This window comes from Rhinolophus sinicus, linkage group LG02, assembly GCF_036562045.2.
Source record: "Rhinolophus sinicus isolate RSC01 linkage group LG02, ASM3656204v1, whole genome shotgun sequence".
Taxonomy (NCBI): Eukaryota; Metazoa; Chordata; class Mammalia; order Chiroptera; family Rhinolophidae; genus Rhinolophus; species Rhinolophus sinicus.
In genome coordinates, this window is record NC_133752.1 from 49,489,604 (window position 1) to 49,512,570 (window position 22,967).

At 35.0% G+C, this 22,967-nt stretch overlaps 1 protein-coding gene across 3 annotated transcripts in view; it reads right to left on the reverse strand.

Annotated features, from left to right (window-relative positions):
- COPS4 (COP9 signalosome subunit 4) overlaps nucleotides 1-22,967 on the reverse strand; it is a 35,562-nt gene extending 12,595 nt beyond the window's left edge. Inside the window, exons 1-8 of one of the 3 annotated variants that reach the window (XM_074324126.1) lie at nucleotides 22,677-22,800; nucleotides 20,879-20,961; nucleotides 14,086-14,165; nucleotides 11,309-11,460; nucleotides 10,637-10,740; nucleotides 6,583-6,736; nucleotides 6,269-6,419; nucleotides 333-503 (exon numbers count right to left, since the gene is read on the reverse strand). In XM_074324126.1, the coding sequence (XP_074180227.1) occupies nucleotides 333-503; nucleotides 6,269-6,419; nucleotides 6,583-6,736; nucleotides 10,637-10,740; nucleotides 11,309-11,460; nucleotide 14,086 (733 nt within the window). In that variant the 5' untranslated portion in view covers nucleotides 14,087-14,165; nucleotides 20,879-20,961; nucleotides 22,677-22,800. Of the gene's footprint in view, nucleotides 1-332; nucleotides 504-6,268; nucleotides 6,420-6,582; nucleotides 6,737-10,636; nucleotides 10,741-11,308; nucleotides 11,461-14,085; nucleotides 14,166-20,878; nucleotides 20,962-22,676 lie in introns of all 3 variants that reach the window. The other 2 variants (XM_019731326.2, XM_019731327.2) reach the window with 2 other exon arrangements.

A 22,967-nucleotide genomic window follows, 5' to 3' on the forward strand; every position in this document is an offset into this window, starting at 1 on the left:
GATAATTACTAAACAAATCGATGTTTAAGATCAATTTAGGTACTTATCAAATGGTTTGAGTTTTTTTAAAAATCAGGCATTATAAAGCCTGGCCTATAATTTTTCTTCCCTTACAGTAATTCCACAAAATGCTTTCCAGTAGGGCTATTTTTATACTTCAAACCCTACCTGTGTAGGTTACTCATTTTCAGTCAATAAAATATTATTTTAAAAAATCAAATGTTATATAAAAATGTTACAGAACGATATCAAGATGCTTCAAATTTAACATACTTTCCACTAGCATGTGTGTAAATATTCGCTACCACAGACTTGTAAGACACGATCATTACCATCAGCTGTAGTTGCTTTTTGGTGAGGCATCAGCATGGCAGCAAATTCTTGAAGTTGATTTCCTCTGATGATCCTATCCAGGTACATTTTCTCTAGGATCCCATAAGCAGCAAGTTGCTGGCATCTTTCATCCTTAAAAAGAGTGGCTAGCATTCGAGAACGCTGCTGTCCTAAGGGAAACAAATGAACATCAAATATTCTCACAATCTATTTCTTCAATGAAAAACAATCTTTCTTATGACCCCATTTTTGCCTGCTAAAATATATAATCAATCCACATTATTTGCAGTAGTTATGTTTTATAAGGTTGCTGTCAACACGAAATTAGCAAATATTTAACTTCTGTTCCTAGGGGAAAATACAGGGTTAGGTTCCTATGAGCCTCTCGTCACAACATTTTTGTCAGCTAATCAGTATGTAACCTTGTTTTATGTGTGTTTCTGTTTAAAGGCACCTTATTTAATAAATATCCTTGATTGATTAACACTGAACTCAAGGCATATACTATAACTCATGCCTGAATGAAGCTTATCTAATACATGTATTTTCTCTGTCAGGCACCTCATAGACTTCCTTCACTTAGGAACACCAGATAGTACTTCAGCACTATGCTTAGGACCCACTTTAAAAATAAAAATCACCAACAAAAATGTGAAAAGCATGGTATAAAACAAGCCATAAAAAGGACACTTGTTCATAGTATGAGAGCTGAAACAAGACAGCAGAGTACTGCCTGGTCAACCCCAGATGGAAACATACACTGTGAGATTCAAATCTTTTGCTGCTCTGCACATCTCTGTAAATGACTGTGAAGGCACCATGAATATTGATTTTGGGGTGACAAATTTTAACAAGTAGGCAAATTCACAAATATGGAATCCATGAACAGAGGATCAACTGTATATTTATTCATTTGTGAAGACTAGGATATACACCAAAATGTTACGAATGGTTCAAATTATAGCTAATTGTTATTTTCTTCTTGCTTATTTGTATTTCTACAATGAACATGCATTCCTTTGATAATAATAATAAAAAACAGATGAACAAATATTTCTCTGATTGGAAACTTAATATTCATAGTTTCAATTTATACTTTCGATGGTCTTTAAATGGTGAAAAATTACATGACAACTAATGACACGAAAAATGGAACTAATGGAAAGAATACTATGAACACCCTTTTTCTTTTTAAATATATTTTTAACTCTGTATACTGAAAGAGCCTAACCACAACGACACCCAGTAGCAATAAACATACCTAGCATCCTGATCTTGGTATCCCCATGAAAAGAAACTAGGGATCCTTGAAAAATAGCTGATTTCAAGTCAGGATCTAGGAAAATACTAGGTAAGCTTAAGGCATCTTTTTATGCTATGATACAGGCAAATATTCAAAGATTAATGGGGCCGTGTCAAAAAGCCATGATTTGGTAATATTTGGGATAATGTGAGCATCAAAAGGATAATAACTATAATAATATCACATGGAATAAATAAAAAAACAGAGTCAAATATACAAGAATGTTCATAGCAGTACTGTTCCTAACAGCCAATAAGAAACTACCCAAAGACAATAGGCAACTAAATTGGGGTTCATTCACACAGTGGAATACCATGTAACAATGAAATGAAGAAACTGTAACTTTTTGTAACAATATGGATACATTTCATAAAGTTAAGCAAAAGAAGGTGAGTATATATATATGATTTCATTTATATAAATATAAGAAGCAGGTAAAACTAATATATACTCATGATTATCTTGGTGGGTGGAGGTTGGGGCTCCTGGCTAGAAGAAAGCATGACAGACACTTTCAGGGTGCCAGTAATATTTTGTTTCTTGTTCTGGATGCTGATTACATGATGGTGTTCATTTGTTACAATTCATCAAGCTGTCCACTTTTGATATGTGCACTTTTCTTTGTGTATATTATACACACCAAAAAAATAGCAGAAAAAAAAGCCTATAGTGATACTAAAAAAAAAAAAAAAAAGGAAAGCTCTTACAGAAGTGGCTAATAAATGTAGACTAGAATTAGTAAATCACCATTTTTCATTTGCACTTTATGTTATACAATATATTGAATGATCCAGGCAAGAATTATTAATAAATAATTATCAAATATGTGAAAAGAAGTTAGGGAACAGGATTTTTATAATGTCAAAGCACCCCACAAATTATTTACAAATACAAAGAGGACAAAGTACCTTTACAATGGAGTTTCCACCTTAACCAAATGACCAAACTCAGCATCACTGACATTATGTGATCTCAAATGTGATGCAACTGCAAGTACACAGCATCACTATGAGGCATTCTTGCTGAAAAATTTTAACCTGAATCTAATCTTTTGCTAACTTCCATTTTATAGGAAATACTTGGGATTAAGGAATAAATAAATAATATATATCAAACAAATCGAGAATAAAGGACATTCTACACAACAACTTCAAAAAGTTAGTATTTTTTTTAAATGAGGAAACTATACAATGTTAAATATTAATTATATCTCAGTAAGCTGGAGGATGGGAGTGAGGAAACTATTCTAGACTAAAGTCTAAAAAGACTAAGAAGACATAATCACCAAATGCCACACATGAACTTGTTTCCTGTGTAAGGGGAAAAAGGTAGGTATAAAAGATATTCCTGAGATAACTGGGGCAGTGATAATATGAACCAGATGCTAAATTCTACAGTGGAATCACTGTTAATTTTCTTAGGGATGATAACTGTATTGCAGTTATGTAGAAAAATGTTCCTACTATTTGGAGATGCATGATGATATATAAGGAGGAAGTGTCATGATGGCCCACAAGTTACTTTAAAATGATACATCAAAAATGTATGTATGTGTGACAGAGTGAGAAAGCAAGTATGATAAAAATTCAGAAAAAATTGGAAAAAGAGTAATGAAGGGGAAGTATACCTACTAGGTAATAAAACATATTATAAAGCTACAATAATTCAAAAAGCATAGTATTAGTATATTCATAAATAAACAAGCTAATCAATGGAACAATACTATGTCCAGAAATCTACTATAACATGCTTCAGATCAATAGAAGGGAAAATAAGATGGATTGTTCAATAAAGGATACTAGGTCAAACGACTAGCCATTTAGGAAAAAAAAAGTTAATTCCCTATCTCATTCCTTACACTAAAATAAATCCAAATGGATTAGGATTTGTAGATAAATTTAAGTAAGAAGTAGACAAAACTCATATACTAGTGATTACTCTTTGGAGGCAGGGTTTGGAGGCAGTGACTAGGAGGAAGCATGAAGGTAAACAATGAAACCCTAAAGCAGCAATTCTCAAAGGGAGTCCCCAACCTTTCTGGAATCAGTGAGGTTGACACATTTTTTAAAACATAGAGACATCCTTTGCCTTTTGCACTGCCATAGACATCTACACTGCTGGTGCAAAAGCAATGGTGGCTAAAACTACTGGCACAATAGCACAAATCAAGGCAGTGACACAGGCGCCACACTGTATTGTGTCACACACTCGACAGTCAAAACAAAAAGATAGTTTCACTTAAAAATGTCCTTGCTTTAAAAAAAATATTTTTTAATTAAATCTTGATAGCTGAGAACACTCCTTTTTAATTTTTGTATGACGAAACCGGAAATAGCATACAGCACTTCTGCTGCAAACCAAAGTACGAGGGGTGATCAAAATATACGGAGAATGTTTAAATAAAAAAAAATTATTACAGTAAAGGACACATTGCCATTAATCCCTCTCAAAATACTCCCCCTCGCTTCGAACACACTTATCCCATCATTCTTGCCACTTTCTGAAGCAGTTCTGAAGGTCCTCTTTCGTGAATGTCTTTACTTCATCCTCATCATGACAATGCTCCGTGTCACACATCGCTTCTGGTACAGCAATTTCTGTCAAATAAAAACATTACGGTGTGGCCTCATCCACCTTATTCACCAGATCTGGCACCACGCGACTCCTGGCTCTTCCCCAAAGTCAAAATGATTCAGGACATCAAGGCCACGACAGCATAACTAAAGACACTCATGAAAGAGGACTTCCAGAACTGATTCAGAAAGTGGCAAGAATGATGGCATAAGTGTGTTCAAAGCGAGGGAGAGTATTTTGAGGGGGATTAATGGCAATGTGTCTTTTACTGTAATAATTGTTTTAAATTTAAATATTCACCGTATTTTTTTATCACACCTCAAAAAATAGCGGTTCTCCCCAGCAAACACTGCAAACGAACTATACTCTTTTTTCATGGAACACCATTTACATAAAATAATGACTGACACATTAGTATTTGGGTATTTGGCAGAATTTTCTTAAAAAATGAACAAAGTGAGCTTATCATTACAACCACCAACATTTATTGCCCTCAATAAAATATGAGTTTTTAAGAAAAAAATTAGAATTTTAGGAAACTTCTATCTGCCACAAGCTTGACAGGTTTGCAATAATTAAAGGTTTTTCTGATGAGATCAGCAGTAACATACTCAAATATTATTTTTGTACATTATGTAACAAAGTATATCAGTATTTGGAAGCTCTGAATAACTGAGTGAACCAATATTTTCCAAACAATCAATACATGATGGTACAAAATCTTGCATAGGTAAAAGATCTATTCAAGATGGACCAAGATTTTAATCATAACAGAGTACAAAACCTCATTGACATGGTTTCAGATGCCACGCTGTAACTAACCTCTACGAAACTATACCACTTGTCAAGTTAAGTGTAGTATCAAAGAATAATATGTACAATTATCTGAAGAAGCATTAAATATGCCTCTTTTTTCCAATTACACATCTGTGTGAGGCTGGATTTTCTTTATACTTCCACTAAAACAATATTGTAAAACAGGCTGAGCATAGAAGTACCTTTAAGAATTCGGTTTTTGTTTTTTAAAACTAGACATTGAAGATTGTTTTAAATGACTCCATTCTCCTAATGTTTTTTGCTCTAGAAAATAGTTATTTTATGAAAATGTGTCATTTGTTTATATATAATAGACCTATTATTACTTTTAAATGAATTAATAATTTTAAATTTCTCATTTCAATTTGTAATACAGTAATCAATAGATATCCCTATATAAACAAAAGCTCTCTAGTGTTTTCAATTTTTCAGTGTAAAGGGGTCCTGAGACCAGAGGATTTAAGAAATTAAAGTACTAGAAGAAAACATGCACAAATATAAAATATGTAAATTTCAAAATAGGGAAGACCTTTCCAAGTAAAGTCAACAAAACCCAGAGACCATAAAAGAAAAGATTAATATACTTAACTATATAAAAATTTGAAGTTTCTGCATGGCAAAAATTTCATAAACAAAGTCAAAAAAAGGACAACAGATTGGCAAGAAAATTTGTTAAATTTCTTATATAAATGAAGAGTTTTTATAAGCCACCAAGAAAGGTTTTTTGAGATAAAAACTCAAAAAATGGCTAATGGACATAAACAGATTCATTCACTAAAAAAAGGGGAAAAAAATACAGATTTTTCAATAATGACTTATTTTTAACATGAAAAGATGCTCCAGAGCATTCATGATAAATGAAATGCAAATTAAAACTAGGATGAAATGCTATCTTGCACCTGCCAGATTAGCAAGGATAAAGAAATCTGGCAATGCCTGTGTGAGGAATCAGGTACATGTGGACATTGTTGTATGAAGTGTAGCATTAAACTTCATATTGTCTCTTAACTATTCCTAATATCTGTGGGTAATAGGCTGATACATACACATTTAAAAATTTTTTAAGTTAGCAATCCATTTTATCGATGTTTCTGTTTAAATGTTGGAACTAAATTTACCATAACTGTATTAATAAGACATCCCCGTGAAGAATAGTTCCTTGCTCAATACTTCAGTAGTAGTGAGCCTAAAATAGTAAGCAAAGATAACTGACGTTCATTACAGCATAAATGACATGTTTACCTGCTGATGCTAAGATGGTACAGTGCAAAGCATGTTTTAAGGCCTCTAGTCTTTCACTTTCGTGCACTATTGTCTTGTAAGAGAGCTCGTTGTACCTTTGTGCAGCTTCAATGAATTTTCTTCTATAATCAAGAACACGTGCATAGCATACCTGTAGAAGGGGAAAAGTTTAAATTAGGGGGGGAAATTAAAAAGCAAAAACATAAAACAAAATTTCTAATATATAATAGCATTTATCAGATGTTACGGAGCATCTTAGTATAGCAGGATTCTCCAATACTACAAAATTAATTCCAAATCAGTTCATCTGTTACCTTATAATGTATCTGTAACTGTTCGTTGGTTGATTCATTCTGAAGCAATGATGCTCGATTTATGTAAGCTTCTGCCTGGACTGGATCATCATCCTCTAGATATAGCCTAGCAATCTTCAGATAAGTCTCCAGTTTATAATCTACATTGTACTGTCTGCGATGTAACAGGAAAACACAGGATGACTAATTATTTTAAGAAGAAAATTATTAAGGGTGGTAAAAAAAAGTTATTTTTTCCATATATATATATATATATATATATATATATATATATATTCTGTTAATATAAGGGAATCACACTTTACTGCATTATATTATAGAAAACCTAAGAAATATTTCCAAAATAAGTTTTATTGAATTTTTATTTTTATCATCATTCTTCATATTATATTTTAGCTTATTCTAATCCTCAGATAATCTCATAAGTCAAATATCTTAAAAGAAAAAATGCCCAGTTAAAGGATATATCATATATTATTGGTGGGACTATAAATAAGCACAACCATACTGGAAAAAAATGTGGCAATATGCTCTCCAACCATTCTTTGAATCCTTTAAACTGCATATACTCTACCCACTACATTTTATCTCTAGAAAATAAACCCTAAGAAAATAATCACGGATGTGCATATATATGTATGTACAAGGATATTCATTTGTAAAGTCATAAATATCTGTAATAAGAAAAAAATGGAAATCACCAATTATGATATTTATGGTAATTAAGTTGTGGTACATAAAGATGATAGAATACTATACAGTTATTATCATCATTACTGTGTGATAATAATTATGTATTTTTGCTAAGTGAAAAAAATGGATAAAGCAGTATGTAAAAACCATTAAAATGTATTCTATACACATATATCAACAGAGTAATAGCAATTATCTCTGGGTGGTGAGATTATAAGTGGTTTTCATTTTCTTCTTTAGCCATGTGATCATATTTTATGCAAGAAATGCATAACTGAAGACCTTACATAATCCAAAAATCACGTAATTTAAGATTAATTCTTACAGAAGAATTAATTCTATTTATCAGCAAAAGTGGTGCCACCATGTGGCAAGAACAGAGTTTACAACTGACTTGGTCCCAGCTTTGAAATTAATTCTTTTAAAATTTTTATACTAATTCAAACTTTCTTCCACAAGTCATATTATTTTTACTGTATTATTTCTATTTACAACTCAAACTTACATAAACTTCTATAAACGGCACTGTACTTTTTTGAATTTCTATATTTTATGCCAATGTATCTATTATATGTTACTTTCATAATCACGATGAATCGTCTTTTAAAGAAAAAAGTTCTCAGTCAATTATCCACATTCTCCTTTTAATCACTGTTACTTTATTTCTAAAACCACTAAATTTTCAGTCCTTTGGTATCCTCACAGATGTTATAGTACTATCAAAATGATAATAACCACCACTGCAAAGAACAATATCTAATTTTATATTTATTTCAACTACCAAGTGAAAATAAATCAATTGCTCTGTACTAGGGATAAAATGCTCTAGACAGAATAAGACCAAAGCAATTTAAAAAGTCCTGCCTTTTAAAACTGTCAAAGAAAAAAAACGAGGCTTTAGAAAGTAAAATTCGGTATCTACATATAAAGGTTTTTTCATATATTATGGCTGCTTTTTCAGAGCATCACTGCCTAATAATTTCATAAACGCACAAAAGGTAGGATGCCTGAAGTAGTATCTGCCTTATCATCACAAATATTAATGAGACAAAAAGAATCCCTCATTCACCTGGTGAAAGAGTAAAGCAGTTGAAAATATTTTTAAGTCATTCAGTTTGTTTTTATACTTGCCAACTGAAAGAGTTTAATAATACAACCAAGAGCCTCACACCTTTCACCCTTCTTGTGTATATATATATATATATATTTTTTTTTTGGATAAATGTTTCATAAATACCCAACTGGTCTGACTGATTTCATTTTAATCACTACAACCTTCAAATGAGCCCTTAATGCTGCAAGTATACTATACATTCCTAGTCCATTCATTGTCCTTCTCTCCTAGAGAATTTTTTCTCATATTATCTCTCCTCAACCTCCCAACTCCCACCCCCACCTACACTTTTAGCTGATGACTAAATCCAACTTCACTAAGAATACTGAAGCAATCAAATAGTTGCATAAACTCCACCACCACATCCCTTAAATCTGCAGCCATATACTCTTGTGTCCCTGGCTGTTACTGTAGATCACGGGGATCTATTCTGCCCAGTAAACATGTGGCAATAGCAACAGACATTTTTGATTGTCACACCTGGGAGTGGTCATGCTATTGGCATCTAGCGCGTAGAGGCCAGTGATGCTGCCAAACATCATACAAAACAGCCTCCAGAACAAAGAATTATCCAATCTAAAATGCCAATAGTGCCAGGTTCAGAAATGGTCAAATACGAACTATCTATGCTTCCATCTTAAAGCCTATCTCTCCACTAGATTCCTTCCCCTCGTTTACTCCTGTAAAAATCCTCTCCACTACTCCCCTGTATCAAATTTTTGCTTCCCACTCGATCATAAAACAAAAAATAATCTCTTAACCTAACCTCTGCTATCACCTTCTACCCTACTTCTCTGCTCCTTTGTGAAAACTTCCCCCAAAGAGTTGCAACAATTGCTCACCATCTCCAGTTTCTCTTTCCATTCCCTTTCAAGCAACTTCAATCAGGCTTTTAATCTCACCATTTCACCAAAACAGCTTTTGTCAAGGTCACCAATGACCTCCACATTACTAACTCCTATGGTTAACCCTCACTCCTCATCTTACTTGACCCATCAGCACCATATTGATCACCTGCTCCTTCTCAATACATTTTCCTCATTTGGAGTCTAGGTCACCACATTCCACGTTCTTCTAGTTTTCTTCTTACCTCAATGGTCAATCTTCATTTGCTATATCTTCCTCCAGCCCCTGTCCTCTTATTGCTGGAGTGTTCCAGGCCTCAGTACTCAGTCCTCTTCTCTATATATTCCTTCCCTTTGAGATATCATCCAATCTAATGGCTTTAAATTTCTTCTACATGCCAATGACTCCCAAATGTATTTCTCCAGTCCAGACCTCCATCCTAAACTCCAGACTAATATATTCAGCTTCCTACTAGGTATTTCCACTTGGCTATCACATATCTGAAATGCAACCCTTGATCTTCCCTAAAAACCTATTCTTCACCACTCAGTAGACGGCAACTCCATTTTTCCAGTTGTTCAGACCAAAAACCAGGACTTATCTCGGCTCTTTTTCTTACACTCCATATCCAGCCACTTGTCAGGCATCCTTAGCTCTACCTTAAAAAAAAATCCAGAATCCAACATTTCTCATAAGCTCTATCTCACCTGCAACAGTGCATAAGCCTCTTAATAAATGGTCCTCCTTCTATCATTGCATGCCTACAGTTCATTCTGAACCCAGTCGTCAGAATGATTCTAAAAAATGTAAGTCAGATCATGTCAGTCTTCTGTACAAAATGTTCCAACGGCTCCCCCTCATTTCACTTAGAGAAAAGCCAATGAATGGCTTACAAAACCCCACACAATCTGGTCCCTAGTACTCGCTGGTCTCATCCTCTATCTCCTCTATACTCTCCCCTTTGCTCACTCCACTCCGCCCACAACGGTCTCCTTGCTCTTCTTAAAACACTCCAAGCATACCCCCATCTTAGGGCCTTTGCACTAGCCATCCTGTCTAAGAGGATCTACTGATACTCTTCCCTTAGGTAGCTCTTAGCCATTCCCTTACCTCCTTCAAGTGTGTGAGGTGCGATCAGGATCACCCTACCACTCCAATCACCCTATGTAATGATACAACGTGTCCACACTTTGCCCTTTTCTTTTCTCCATAGCGCTTATCACCTTATAACATACTGCAAAACTTATTTATTCATGAAATTGTTTATTCTGTTTCCTGCATTAGAATGTAAGAAAAAACATTAAGTGAACAATTATACATACATACATATATATAAATATATATGTGTATATACTTATATATATACACATATATCCATCCAATATCCACTATTTACTATACTTTTGTCCTGTTTCCAAAGGAATTCCCACCAACACTTGGGCTGCATTTCTCCAGTCTTCTTCTTTCTCATATATGGATGCAAGATGCTGTCTTATGGAAGCAACCTGGAATAGTAGGTACACCATGTTATATTATATCAACTGACATTAGTAACTAGTTAAAATAAATAGGTAACTTTATCTACTGTGACAATGCTCTCATTCAACATATTTACAAGAGGGCAAGTAAATAGGAAAAGTTTATCTAGACCACTCAAATTTTTATACAAGTTTTGCATTCATAGAATATGAAAATAGTAAACTGAAATAACACATTTCTGCAATGTGGATTATGGCAATAATTTAATTTAAATATTAAGTTTTGCTTTTATGTTTATGCATATCTAATGCTAGAATTTTCCTATGTTTTCAGCATAATTAAAAATTTTAGCAATTTTTAAAAATTGTCTAAAGAGCAATATTTGATGCATAAAATCAAATTGTAATAAATGAGCAAATGTCAGCTGGAGTCACAACATCCTAACATTTGTTTTATTTTACAGTGTAAAATGCTGACTGCCATACTATTTTGGCAAAATGACATTGAATGATCATGTCCTTTAAAAATTTAATAATATCTCCCAAAATAATTGCTGCTATCTCAAATTCAAAAATCACCGCTCTAGATTTTTACCTGCTCTTCAAATGAAATGACTCTAGGCTGGATCTTTTCCAAGGTGAAATGATAGATTTCTTTGGCTGTGCTATCAGGCAGGTTAGGGAGATGTGTGCAGAAATCAGTCAGCAACTGTCGAGAGATCACGAGGCTGACATTCTCATTTACCACTTGTTAAAAAAAACACACAAAAAACCAAGAGATAAGAAAACATGAGTAATTTTTTTTGTTAAGCAATCAATCTTTACCTAAAATTAATACTAAAAACAATATATATTATACAACCTGCAACGAATTATACAGGAATTTCCATACCCCTATTATCTTATATTACAGAGTAAATTTTCCTTGCACTGATTATTTGATTACAAAATGACTACACCAAAATAGTAAAAATACCATAACTTTTCTAAGAAACAGAAATGGTTGGAAAAAAGTTTTAACAGTTGAGAATTTCATATTCTTTCTGTCTCTTCTTTATTCTTCTACAAAGTAAAGGCAGAAACACCTTTATTATGTACTTATATCCCATCTTGCTACCAAAAGGAATTAAGAAAACGAAAATAATTTTCATGAAATTTAAATAAAGCAATAGTGATAGTTACTGCCACTTGTGCTTTCCCAATAAAAGCAACAGATAAGAAATTATGTGTCAGCACTAGATGTATTGACATATTTTATGACATTATTTATAAACATTTGTGAGGTTATTGTATGTGATTAAGGATGAAAGCTCTGGGGCCAACTGCTTCCACCACTCCTGATTATATGCCTCCAAACAAGAAACTTCTCTGTTTCCTCATCTGTAAAATGTGGAGAAGGTTGTTGTGAAGCTTAAATGCAATACACATAAAGCACTCTGAACAATACCAGGGAACATAGCACTCAACAAATGTTAGTTATTATTATCATCACTATTACTACATTTTTATTTATCTTATATTTTTTAAAAACTTTTATTTGTTTAAGTGGGTTTCTCCAGGACCCATCAGCTCCAAGTCAAGTAGTTAGTTCAGTCTAGTTGTGGAGGGCCCAGCTCATAGTGGCCCACGTGGGGATCGAACCAGCAACCTTGTTGTTAAGAGCACCACGCTCTAACCAACTGAGCTATCCAGCTGCCCCTATTACTACGTGTTTTAAAAATGCATTATGCTTGTGACCCACTCACTGCTGATTTAAATGTTTTAAATCAGCATTTACTGTGAAAATAAATGATGGTTCAAAAACTATTCAATTGATATAAATGATTTTAACATTAGACTGCTTTTGTTGGCAGTTCACTGGATTCAGTTTACAAATAGCACTTTTCTTTTCCTACTACAGTGCAATCAATGTTCTCAGTAAAGCCAGTCTTAAAAGTTTTTCTGGGGCCGGCCCGGTGGCTCAGGCGGTTAGAGCTCCATGCTCCTAACTCCGAAGGCTGCCGGTTCGATTCCCACATGGGCCACCACAAGGTTGCCAGTTCAATTCCTCGACTCCCGCAAGGGATGGTGGGCTGTGCCGCCTGCAACTAGAAAAAGCAACTGGATCTGGAGCTGAGCTGCGCCCTCCACAACTAAGACTTAAAGGACATCAACTTGAAGCTGAACGGCACCCTCCACAACTAAGATGGAAAGGACAACAGCTTGACTTGGAAAAAAGGCCTGGAAGTACACACTGTTCCCCAATAAAAGTCCTGTTCCCCTTCCCCAATAAAATCTTTAAAAAAAGAAAAAAAAAGTTTTTCTGAAACCACTGCTAGTTCATCTCACATTACAGGCTCCAATTTTTTGAGACAGTTAACTTACAGGTCTTGTAACTAATCAGTTTATAATATATTAATTGGAATTCATTATAGGATAATACTGGATGTGACTTAGAAAACAGTTTCATTACAAGTGCCATTAGACACATAAATGTTAGAAAATTACTATGCAAACTAGCGCTTTTCAGGGAAATGTAATTAAATAAGGACTATAAATCAGCAAAGTTAATTTCCAGTCTGGGCTCTGTCACTGACTAACTTGGAGAAAAAAAAGTCACTTAATCCTGAGACTCACCTTGCAATATATTATACAGGGATATCTGTATCTATATCGTCTAAGTCACACAGTTATTAAAAGGAACCTGTGTGATGGATAATGTGTGTGAAAGCACACTGTAAACTATAAAGCACTATCAAGTATCATTAATTTGTTAACTCAGTATAAATTCTAGCCTGAATTTTGAGTAATTTTCAAGATAACTGATGTCAGGGAGTAGAGGAGAGTATCTTGAAAAATGGAAATTTCTAGTCCCCATTCAAAAGGAATGCTTTTAACATTAATAACAGCTCACACTCTATAGCACTTAATATATGCCAGATACTATGCTAAGTACTTTATTATGTATATTAACTCATTAACCTGCCAACAATTCTACACAGTACGTATCATATCTTCATTTTACAGACAAGGAAAAGGAGGCACAAAGAGGTTAAATAACTTACCCAGGTTAAATAGCTTATAAAATAGCAGACTAGGATTTGAATTCAGACTATTCTCTTCATCATTATGCTATTAACATATTGTCTTTCATCGGTTACTGTATCAATAACTATACAAAACCTTAATTGAGAATGTAACTCTGAAGACAATTCATTAAAAAAATCAAGCTGTAAATAGTTTAAATTCTAAAATCAGTCCATCAATCTCAAAGTATATTTAATTTATTCTCATGAAAATTATATTGATAATATGATATAAAACAAGGCTTGGGCAAGCTTTAAAGTCCTCCTCAGTAATACAAGGCAAACATGGAATTTTCATTGCACTTACTTGCTTCCACAAAAGCTTTCAAAGCTTCTAGTTGTTCTGCCCCAGATAACTGAATGGCTTTTTCCAGGATCTGACGATACCTAAAACAACACCAAATAAAAATAATGTTCAGAGGGCACTATCTATTCGAATGCTAACTTTGATGTTTAATCATGTCTGTTTCCCATGGTTTCTTTCATAGTGCTCTCATTTCTGGTTTTCTTTAAAGAACACCACTTTTTTTTTTTCTCCAAGTTTCCAGTCCATTACGAGACACACTAACTCTATAATTCTAAGGTGCCACTTCTTCTAGTTTTCTTTACAGTACACCACTTTTAAAAAGTTCAAAAGCCTATCACAAGTTACTGGATGTAAGGTGCCACTTTTGCTGGAAAGTTTTAGTCTTGAATTTTAACTAAAAAGTAAATTTCTTTTCAAATGTCTTAAAATATAAGCCATTTTTCCTTCAATTATGAACTACTCAGACACACAAGAAGAGTAGATGAGGTAACCTCTAGAACCTTTTCATCTTGTGGACAATAGAATAATGTTGACTAGGTAATGAAACCAAATATTAGAGAATAAATGTCTTAGTATGTACAAAATAAACTCTACCAAGCGAAATGCACTGATAGAATGCCCTTTATGCTGTCAGTCAGTGCCTATTCTTTATTTGCATTCAATGCTAATAACTATTCTGCCTAATATCCATGACCATATATGATCCAAATCAGCACTTTAAAAAGGATGGGGAAATGCTAAAAAAAAAAAGCAACAACGACAATTATTAGGTAATGGCAAATTCCTTCCTAAAATATAAACTCCACAAGGACAGAGATTTTTGTTTGTTTTGTTCACTGCTATATACACAATGCCTAGAACAGTACTTGACACATCATAAGCACTCAAATAACTTACAGGTTTATATTGGTAATATTTTATTGCTTTATTTTATTTTATTTATTGGTAATTATTTTATTTCTCAAGTTGAGTGGTGAGTACTTGAGTGTTAAACTATTTTTTAATCTCGTTTGTCTTCATCATAATACTTATTGAAAGCATTTTACAAACGTAATAGCATTGCAATTATTCAGAATGTCATCAAGAATTTAGTCAAAAAAATAAAAATACGTAAATAGGGTCCAAACTCATTCAAATTTATGACTTGCGTTTTGTAGGATACACCATCAAGCTACCATTCAGCATTTACTGATTCTCAACTCACACAATAATAGTCTCACAACCCTGGTTACATGATTTCTCAAAACTACAATGAATCAAACTGACTTTGTAAGAAAGCAGGTCTACGGACAGAAAAGACAGCAAATTCCAAAAGAGAAGAGCTATGTAAGAAAGCAAGGAAATACTGCTGTTTTAAAATAGAAATTGTTCTTTTTAAAATTGTGATATTTGTTGAACAAACAAAACAGACTCATAGATACAGAGAACAAACTGATTAGTTGCCAGAGGGTTGGGTGGTGGGGGGATGGACAAAAAAAGTAAAGGGAATAAGGAGGTACAAACTTATAGTTATAAGTAAGTCACGGAAATGTAATATACAGCATAGTGAATACGGTCAACATCGCAATACACAGATGTTTAGTAGACTTCTGATGGTGATCACTTCGTAAGTTATATAAATGTCTAATCACTATGTTGTACACCTAAAACTAATACAATATTGTATGTCAACTATACTTTAATGAAAAAGTGCTTTATATTCCAGAAAAAAAATTGCTACATTTGAGGCATAAAATTCAGTTATCTCATTCTTTCTCTCTGTCTACACACACACATTTTTCGTTATCTATATTTATACATGTATTTTACTGCCCTGGGCATGCTTTCAGTTAATACAGTCAATGATTTATTATTTCTTTTTTTGATATTCTTTTTCCTTTTTTTATTTTTTTATTAAATTTATCGGGGTGACAATTGTTAGTAAAATTATATAGATTTCAGGTGTACAATTCTGTATTACATCATCTATAAATCCCATTGTGTGTTCATCACCCAGAGTCAGTTCTCCTTCCATCACCATATATTTGATCCCCCTTACCTTCATCTCCCACCCCCCCACCCCCCTTACCCTCTGGTGATATTTTTCATATTCAATTAAATCAAGGCTTATGGCTAAGCCCTCTTATTCTTACATCCTCATAGATTATTTTATACTAATAATAACATTCAAAGATGATAATGTCTCACTTACAGAAATTTGCTGATTAACCTGAGTTTTTAATAACAGTTTCATAACTTATTAACTAGTGTGTACTGGGAACACACCAAAATAAATCTAAAAAGTAATGAAAGCTTTATAGTAACAAATTGCGTAATTTGCCAGGGCCTTAGAAATTGCCTACTTAAACTCTTGACTTTTATAGATTAAGAGTTTAGGGCTAGATGCTACCTTGCTCCTTCTCTAATACATAATTTCTAGCACCTAAGAACAAGGACTTACTTTTTTTCACAAGAATAATATAGAATGACTAAAACACTTGTTTTAAATCAAAGATTTAAATAGCCATTTAATACTGCCATATAAAAATCATCCAAAAATGCTGAGCACCTAGGCTTTTTAAAATGCTATATGAGATTCTGTGTGTGACACTAAAAAAATTTCAAATAAACTTAGACTTTGAAGATCTTATAGCTGGGAAATAAAAAATAATATAACATATCAAGTATTAAATTACAATAAAACAAAAACAAACAAAAGTTAAAATGAAACTGAACAGTGTAAGAGATACGACAAGTAATTAAGTATCTTAATTCAGAAGCGAGTAAAACCAAAATGGGTTAGATTAGTCAGAGGAGGTTTCACAGAAAACAATAATAGCTTTTTATTGAGCACTCAGTATATACTCAGTGGAAAAGAAGGAAAAGTAATTCATATGGAGAACATGACAAGTACCAAATATTTTTTCCTTAAAAAATGTGAAGGAAAACAAATTTCATTAAGTAAGGCACCTTATATCTGTTTTATCCATGTATCATCAACAAATGTTTACTGAGCATCTAATATATATGCATGTGAACTAAAGTTCAGTATGTCAATCCTGATTGCTTGGCACTTAAAAGGAATCTGGAGGTAAATAAAACATATACACATGAAAATGTATCACAGTCACTATTTAGGCATGTATTAACAAGATATTTCACTTACAGTAACGGTGAACTAGGTGATTAGACCAATCCTACCTCAAAAAAGAAAAAAAAAAGTAAGCTAAAAGAAATGTAAAAAAACAAACAGCATAAAATCCTAACAAGAAAGAGAAACCAGGTGAGAGTGAGAGCATAAAGACGTGAATCATAGTTTCTCCCTGAAAGCACTTGCTGACTGTGGCAAGACAAAGAGGTAGAGTGGCACTTTTGGTGGGGCGAAGGAGGTGGGTTCTGCTTTGAGGCATTCCGCCATCTGCTGGAAAAACAGAGAAGCGAGTTGCAATTTCTGGCCAACGAAGAGAGCTATACCAGAAAAACAAGGATCTCAGTTCCTTGCTGGCCAAAGGAGGAAACACTGGCACTTTGGAAATAAGATTACAAAATCTATTCCAAGGATCACCTAGGTAAATCAAAAAATTCTGAAGCCTTGGAACCTAGATGGCTAGCACCCCCAGGTACCTACCTGGCAGAAGGAAATGAACATCCTCCCTGAAAGGTAACATCTTAGGCCTCCAATTGTTTCTAAAAATACATTTTTAAATAATTGGCCTAACAAATGAAGATTACAAAGCACATGACAATATGAACTAGAATCAACAAAAGCAACAGGCAATAACAACAAACAGGAACTCCAGATACTAGTTATCAGAAAAACTATAATACAATTATGCTTACCACGTTTATAGACATAAAGACAAACTGAAGTTTCAGCAAGAAACTGGGAATCATAAAAGGTGTCATTTGAAAAAAGAACTACGAAAAACTGTAGAACTGAAATACTATAATCAAACTTAAAAACTCAATGGTGTTCTTAACAGCACATGTGAAGAACTGATAAACTAGAAAGCCGGTCAGAAGAACTTATCCAGAATAAAGCACTGACATAGTAAGTATAGGAGACAGGGTAAGAGACAGAGACCACAGTAAGAGGGCCAACAGGTGACACTGGAGGAGAAAACAGAAAGGGACAGAGGCAACATTTAAAGAGCTGTAGCTGAGAGGGGCGGTTTATCACTTTGTGAAGGGCATAAATGTCAATTAAGTTGTTTTGTACACATGAAACTAATTTATAAAAAGGGGGAAAAATAATAAAAGAGATATAGCTGAAAACTTCCCACTGCAATGAAATAATCCAACCTATTGATTCAAGAAATGCAGTGAAGCTCAACAAGGATAATACAGTAGAGCATTTACAAAAAGAGGCCACAATTCTTTCACTCTCTGTATCTATATTCCTTTGCAATGTGACTTTGTAGCTCTTCACAATGAGAGGTAGTTTATTTCCCCACCCTTTGATCTGGGCTACTTTTGACCAATAGAATGGAGAAGTGAAGTGCCTATTCTGAACCTAAACCTCAAGAGGCCTTACATGCGTCTTTATCTCTTGGCACCCTGCTGTTGTCACATGAACAAGGCAGACTAACCTATTGGATAACGAAATATGTGGCGCAGTCACCTCCACTGCCCCAGCCAGCACACAGAAGCAGAACTGCCTACCTGACCTGCAGCTGACTACAGGCACATGTTCGAGCCCATGTGGAACCCAGGCCATGTGGAGCAGAGAACCATCCAGCTGAGCCCAGCCCAAACTGCCAACTAACAGAACTATGAGCTAAATAAATTATTGTTTTAACTTACTAAGTTTTACAGTGGTTTATTTCAAAACAAAAACTAATAAGTTAAAAAAAAATCCACATAGACCCATCAAAATGAAGTTGCAAGAGATTAAAAGACAAAATCTTAAAAACAGGTAAGGGCTAATATAATTTTTTAGGAGAAATAATTTCCTAAAGAGGTTGATCTCTAAGCATTCTAAATATCTCAACTTCGTGGTAAGTGGGAAAGAGTGGGGGAAGACAGGCATGCTAGGCAAAAATAAATAAATAAATAAATAAATAAATAAATAAATAAATAAATAAATAAAAATTATTATCTGAAATGCAATCCAGTTTCGTGAAAATAATGTAAAGCCAAAAGGCAGATGTGTTTAGAGGTGAGGGCTATGAGCCAAGAGCGCTGTATTCTGGCTTTGCCACTAGCTAGCTATGTGGCCTTGGAACAAGGTATTCTACCTCTGTACTTCAATTTTCTCATGTAATATAAATGTTACTTTTTAAGAATCATTAAAAATGTCAGTAAAGTTGTGCTTGGCACAGAGTAAACACTAGATATTAGGGAACTTCACTCTTGCGATGGAAACCACTAAAACTGTTATGTGTGGGAACAAGAACCAGAGAATCTGAGTTAGAAGGGGCCTCTGAGGTTATATGCACATCGTCTTTATCTTCTGTTTTGTGTGTGTGTGTGTCCTCCATTTATTGACAGTTTTATTCCACTCTAATCCAAAGTCTACTTTTATAATGCAGAGGAGTCTCTTTTCTTTTCTGTAAAACAGCTTTTCTATTAGTCAAAGGCACTAAAAGGTCTCCCATTACTTCCCTTTCTCCAGGCTAACAGCTTCTTATAAAATGAAATGTTTAGACTCCAAAGGTCTGATAGCTTCCTCTGAGTACCCTCCGTACCCCAAAATTGGAAAGAAAAGAAAAATATAAAAGGTTCTATTTCTATAGGATTAACTCAACAAAAACCTATAATCCAACCTCATACTTGCCCTCAAAGAAATCGTTCTAACTGGAGAAGCAAACAAGTAAACAGACAAAACAATTAAGCGCTATGATACAGGGAAATATAGGATGCCACTGGACATAAGAAGAGCAACTAACCAGGTCCTATGTGTGGGTGGTTGAGTTTATGATAGTGGTTATTTAGAGAAGATTTTTGGAAGAAGTAACATCTGAACTGAGTTTTGAAAAACTAAATAGGTTTTAGCTAAGTGAATAAGACAGGCTATCACAACAGTTATCTACTCAAATGTTCCCTGTTAAGGCTCTCTTTCTCTCCTTCTTGTCTAAGGCTTATTTTGGGAAAATGAACACAACGCATACACGTACAAAAGCAGCCTATAAATTTGCAAAAATGCTTCTCCTATGGCCAATTTCTTATATCAATTTTACACTGCTGTGTTAAATCACAGTTATGGGAAAGTATTTCTAGTTGAAGTTTTGGCCAGAAAAGCAGTAGAGGTTAGTAGATTAAAAATGTGCTTTTTAGAGTAGACGAACCTGGATTCAAACATTAGTCCTGCACCTTTCTAGATATGCACTGAATCAAACATTTATTGAATGACTGCTCTGTTATAGATATCTTGTTAATTGCTGGGAACACAGTATCAATATTTTAGAAACAAATTTTCTCCATCATTCCTTAATATGGAATGCTATGTTACTCGACTCCTAATGGAAACCCAAAACTACTGCTATATTTCATGAGTGTTATTCTCATAAAGCATGTAGCTGGCAGAACTATTTTGTTACTAAAATAAATATCCTGACGCGTTCTTGCCCACATAGAACCAGATATGTACCTGCACGCAAGGCTGAAACTTTCCTCAGAAAGCACTGGCTATCAGTCATCAAGCACATTATCTCATTTAATCTTCACAGACCTCCATGGGATAGATTGTTTGGCCTCCAATGAATTATGCCTCCCTCTGACAATGAGCCTTTGCAATGTAACTCGGCCACTCCTTCCATTAAAAGGTAAACTCCATTTCCCCTCCCCTTGAATCTGCGCTGGTCTTGTTACTTACTTTGGTACTTGAGAAGTGATGTTGTAAGACTTCCAAGCTAGCCTTAAGAGGTCTTGGCAGTTTCCACTCTCACTTTGTTGGTCCTGTAAGGAAGCCTTAGCTAAACAACTGAATGAAAGACCATGTGGAGAGAGAGAGACCCAGCCAACAGCCATATATGTATGTGAGTCCATTTTAGCCCCACCAGCCCCAGCTGAGCTGCCACTAACTGCACCTGTCTGAGTGAGCCCAAACAAGACCAGCAAAACAGTCTAGTCAACCCAAAGAATCCTAAAAAATAATAGTTATTCTACACCAGTAAGTTTTTGGTTTGTTATACAGCAATAAATAACTGGAGCACCCAATAAGATTGGTACTATTGTTTATCTGCAATTAGAACTGAGGAATTAAATGCTTAAGTTTCAGAATTCTGCAAATACATAAAAACTACATCTCTTCTGACAACTAATGCACTTATTTTCTTCAAGAAAACAAAGAAAGCAAGCATGGGAAAGAAATACAAGCTAGTTTTACTTTCATCCAAACCTATAGAAATGACATGCAAAAAGGATTGAGCCATGAAGACATATTCAACTTATTTTCAACCTATAAATAAGTCAATATGTAATTACTAACTGCTTAATAATAATAATAATAATAGTGACAATCTTGTGGCACTTTCTAAGTGTCAGGTACTGTTCTAAGTGATGTAAGTGTTTATACACACATACTCATTTTGTCCTCAGACAGGAATAAGTCCTCTAATTATCCCCATTTTCCTGAGGGGGAAACTGCCACAGGAAGAAAAAGCCTATGATACACAGCAAAATTTCCTACTGATAAAAGTAGATTACATTTACCACCGAAGAAAAGGCAGCAAAGCCCACATAACACACAGTCAAGGTTTCAATAGCCAGGTAAGAGTAGGTGTATCCTATATATCAAAGTGATCTCAGCTGTCAGGATGTAAATACTACATAGGATCAAATTGAGAAGCATACCTTAAACAGAATGCATGTTCATTATAAAAGAACAGCAATGTGAAATCTACAAAGAAAAATAGACAATCTCTATCTATTTATGATTAACACTGTATAATAACTGCTTGCAGTGCAGGCACTTGTCACAAATTTTAACTTGCTAATAAGCCATCTTCGACATAAATTTCGACAAAATTCCTAACCAATCCAGATTCCTACAAACATCACTACTCTCGATATCCTGACCCATATTATAAGGACATTCCGACCATGTGCCCTTCTTCAGAGTTGGTGGCGGAGAGACAGTACCCAAAACACAAGCACCCACAGAAGATGGTCCGAGTGGTTCCGGACGACATGATAGCGGCCATACCTCCTCAATCCCCAAGAGCCTCAAGAAGCCATCTCCCTAAAAAAACTCTGCATCCAGGTCCCAGAATATAAATTTCCCTCAATTAAAAAAAAAAGAGGTCCAAGGAGGTGCCAGAATTCGGTGTGAGAGTCCAGCCAGCGATGGAGAAAGGCACCAGGGAAGGCTGAGAAGGCCGTGGGAGCAGTCGTCCCTCAGACCGCGCTTCCACAATCTTAAGAGACCAGTAAGGATGCTATCAAGGGCTGAACAAATTGACAGTCACCCTAGGTCTATGGTCCCAAGAGCTCCCTGCACGAGGACTCCAGCTTTCTGCTGCTCCCAACATTTGCCTCCACAACCGACCTCAGGCCCGCCCCCCTGATCCTCAGGGCTGCTCCTAGCCACACATCCGAAAGCCTCCGTCAACCCAAGGGGAACAAGTCTGTGGCTTCCCTCCCCACCTCCCATGGCCTTGGGAAATACTCACTTGCCCGCCAGATCTTTATGAGAACCGCTCGAATTCATGAGCTGGGCCAAATCTTGTCGCACGGCTGCCGCCATCTTTCTTCCAGCTCAGCCGAGGCTGCCGGGCCTCTCACAGCCAAAAAGAAAACGAGTGTAGTCCTCCAGAGCGCAGCCAGAGGGAACCCGAGATGCCATAGAGTAACGTCTGTGTGGGCCAGAGCGCCGGGTGTGTGAGCCTGCGCTACGTCCGCCCCCAGGGTTGAGTGACGCGAAGGCTCCACTCCTCAAGTCCGGAGCCCGCCCTGGCCTCTCC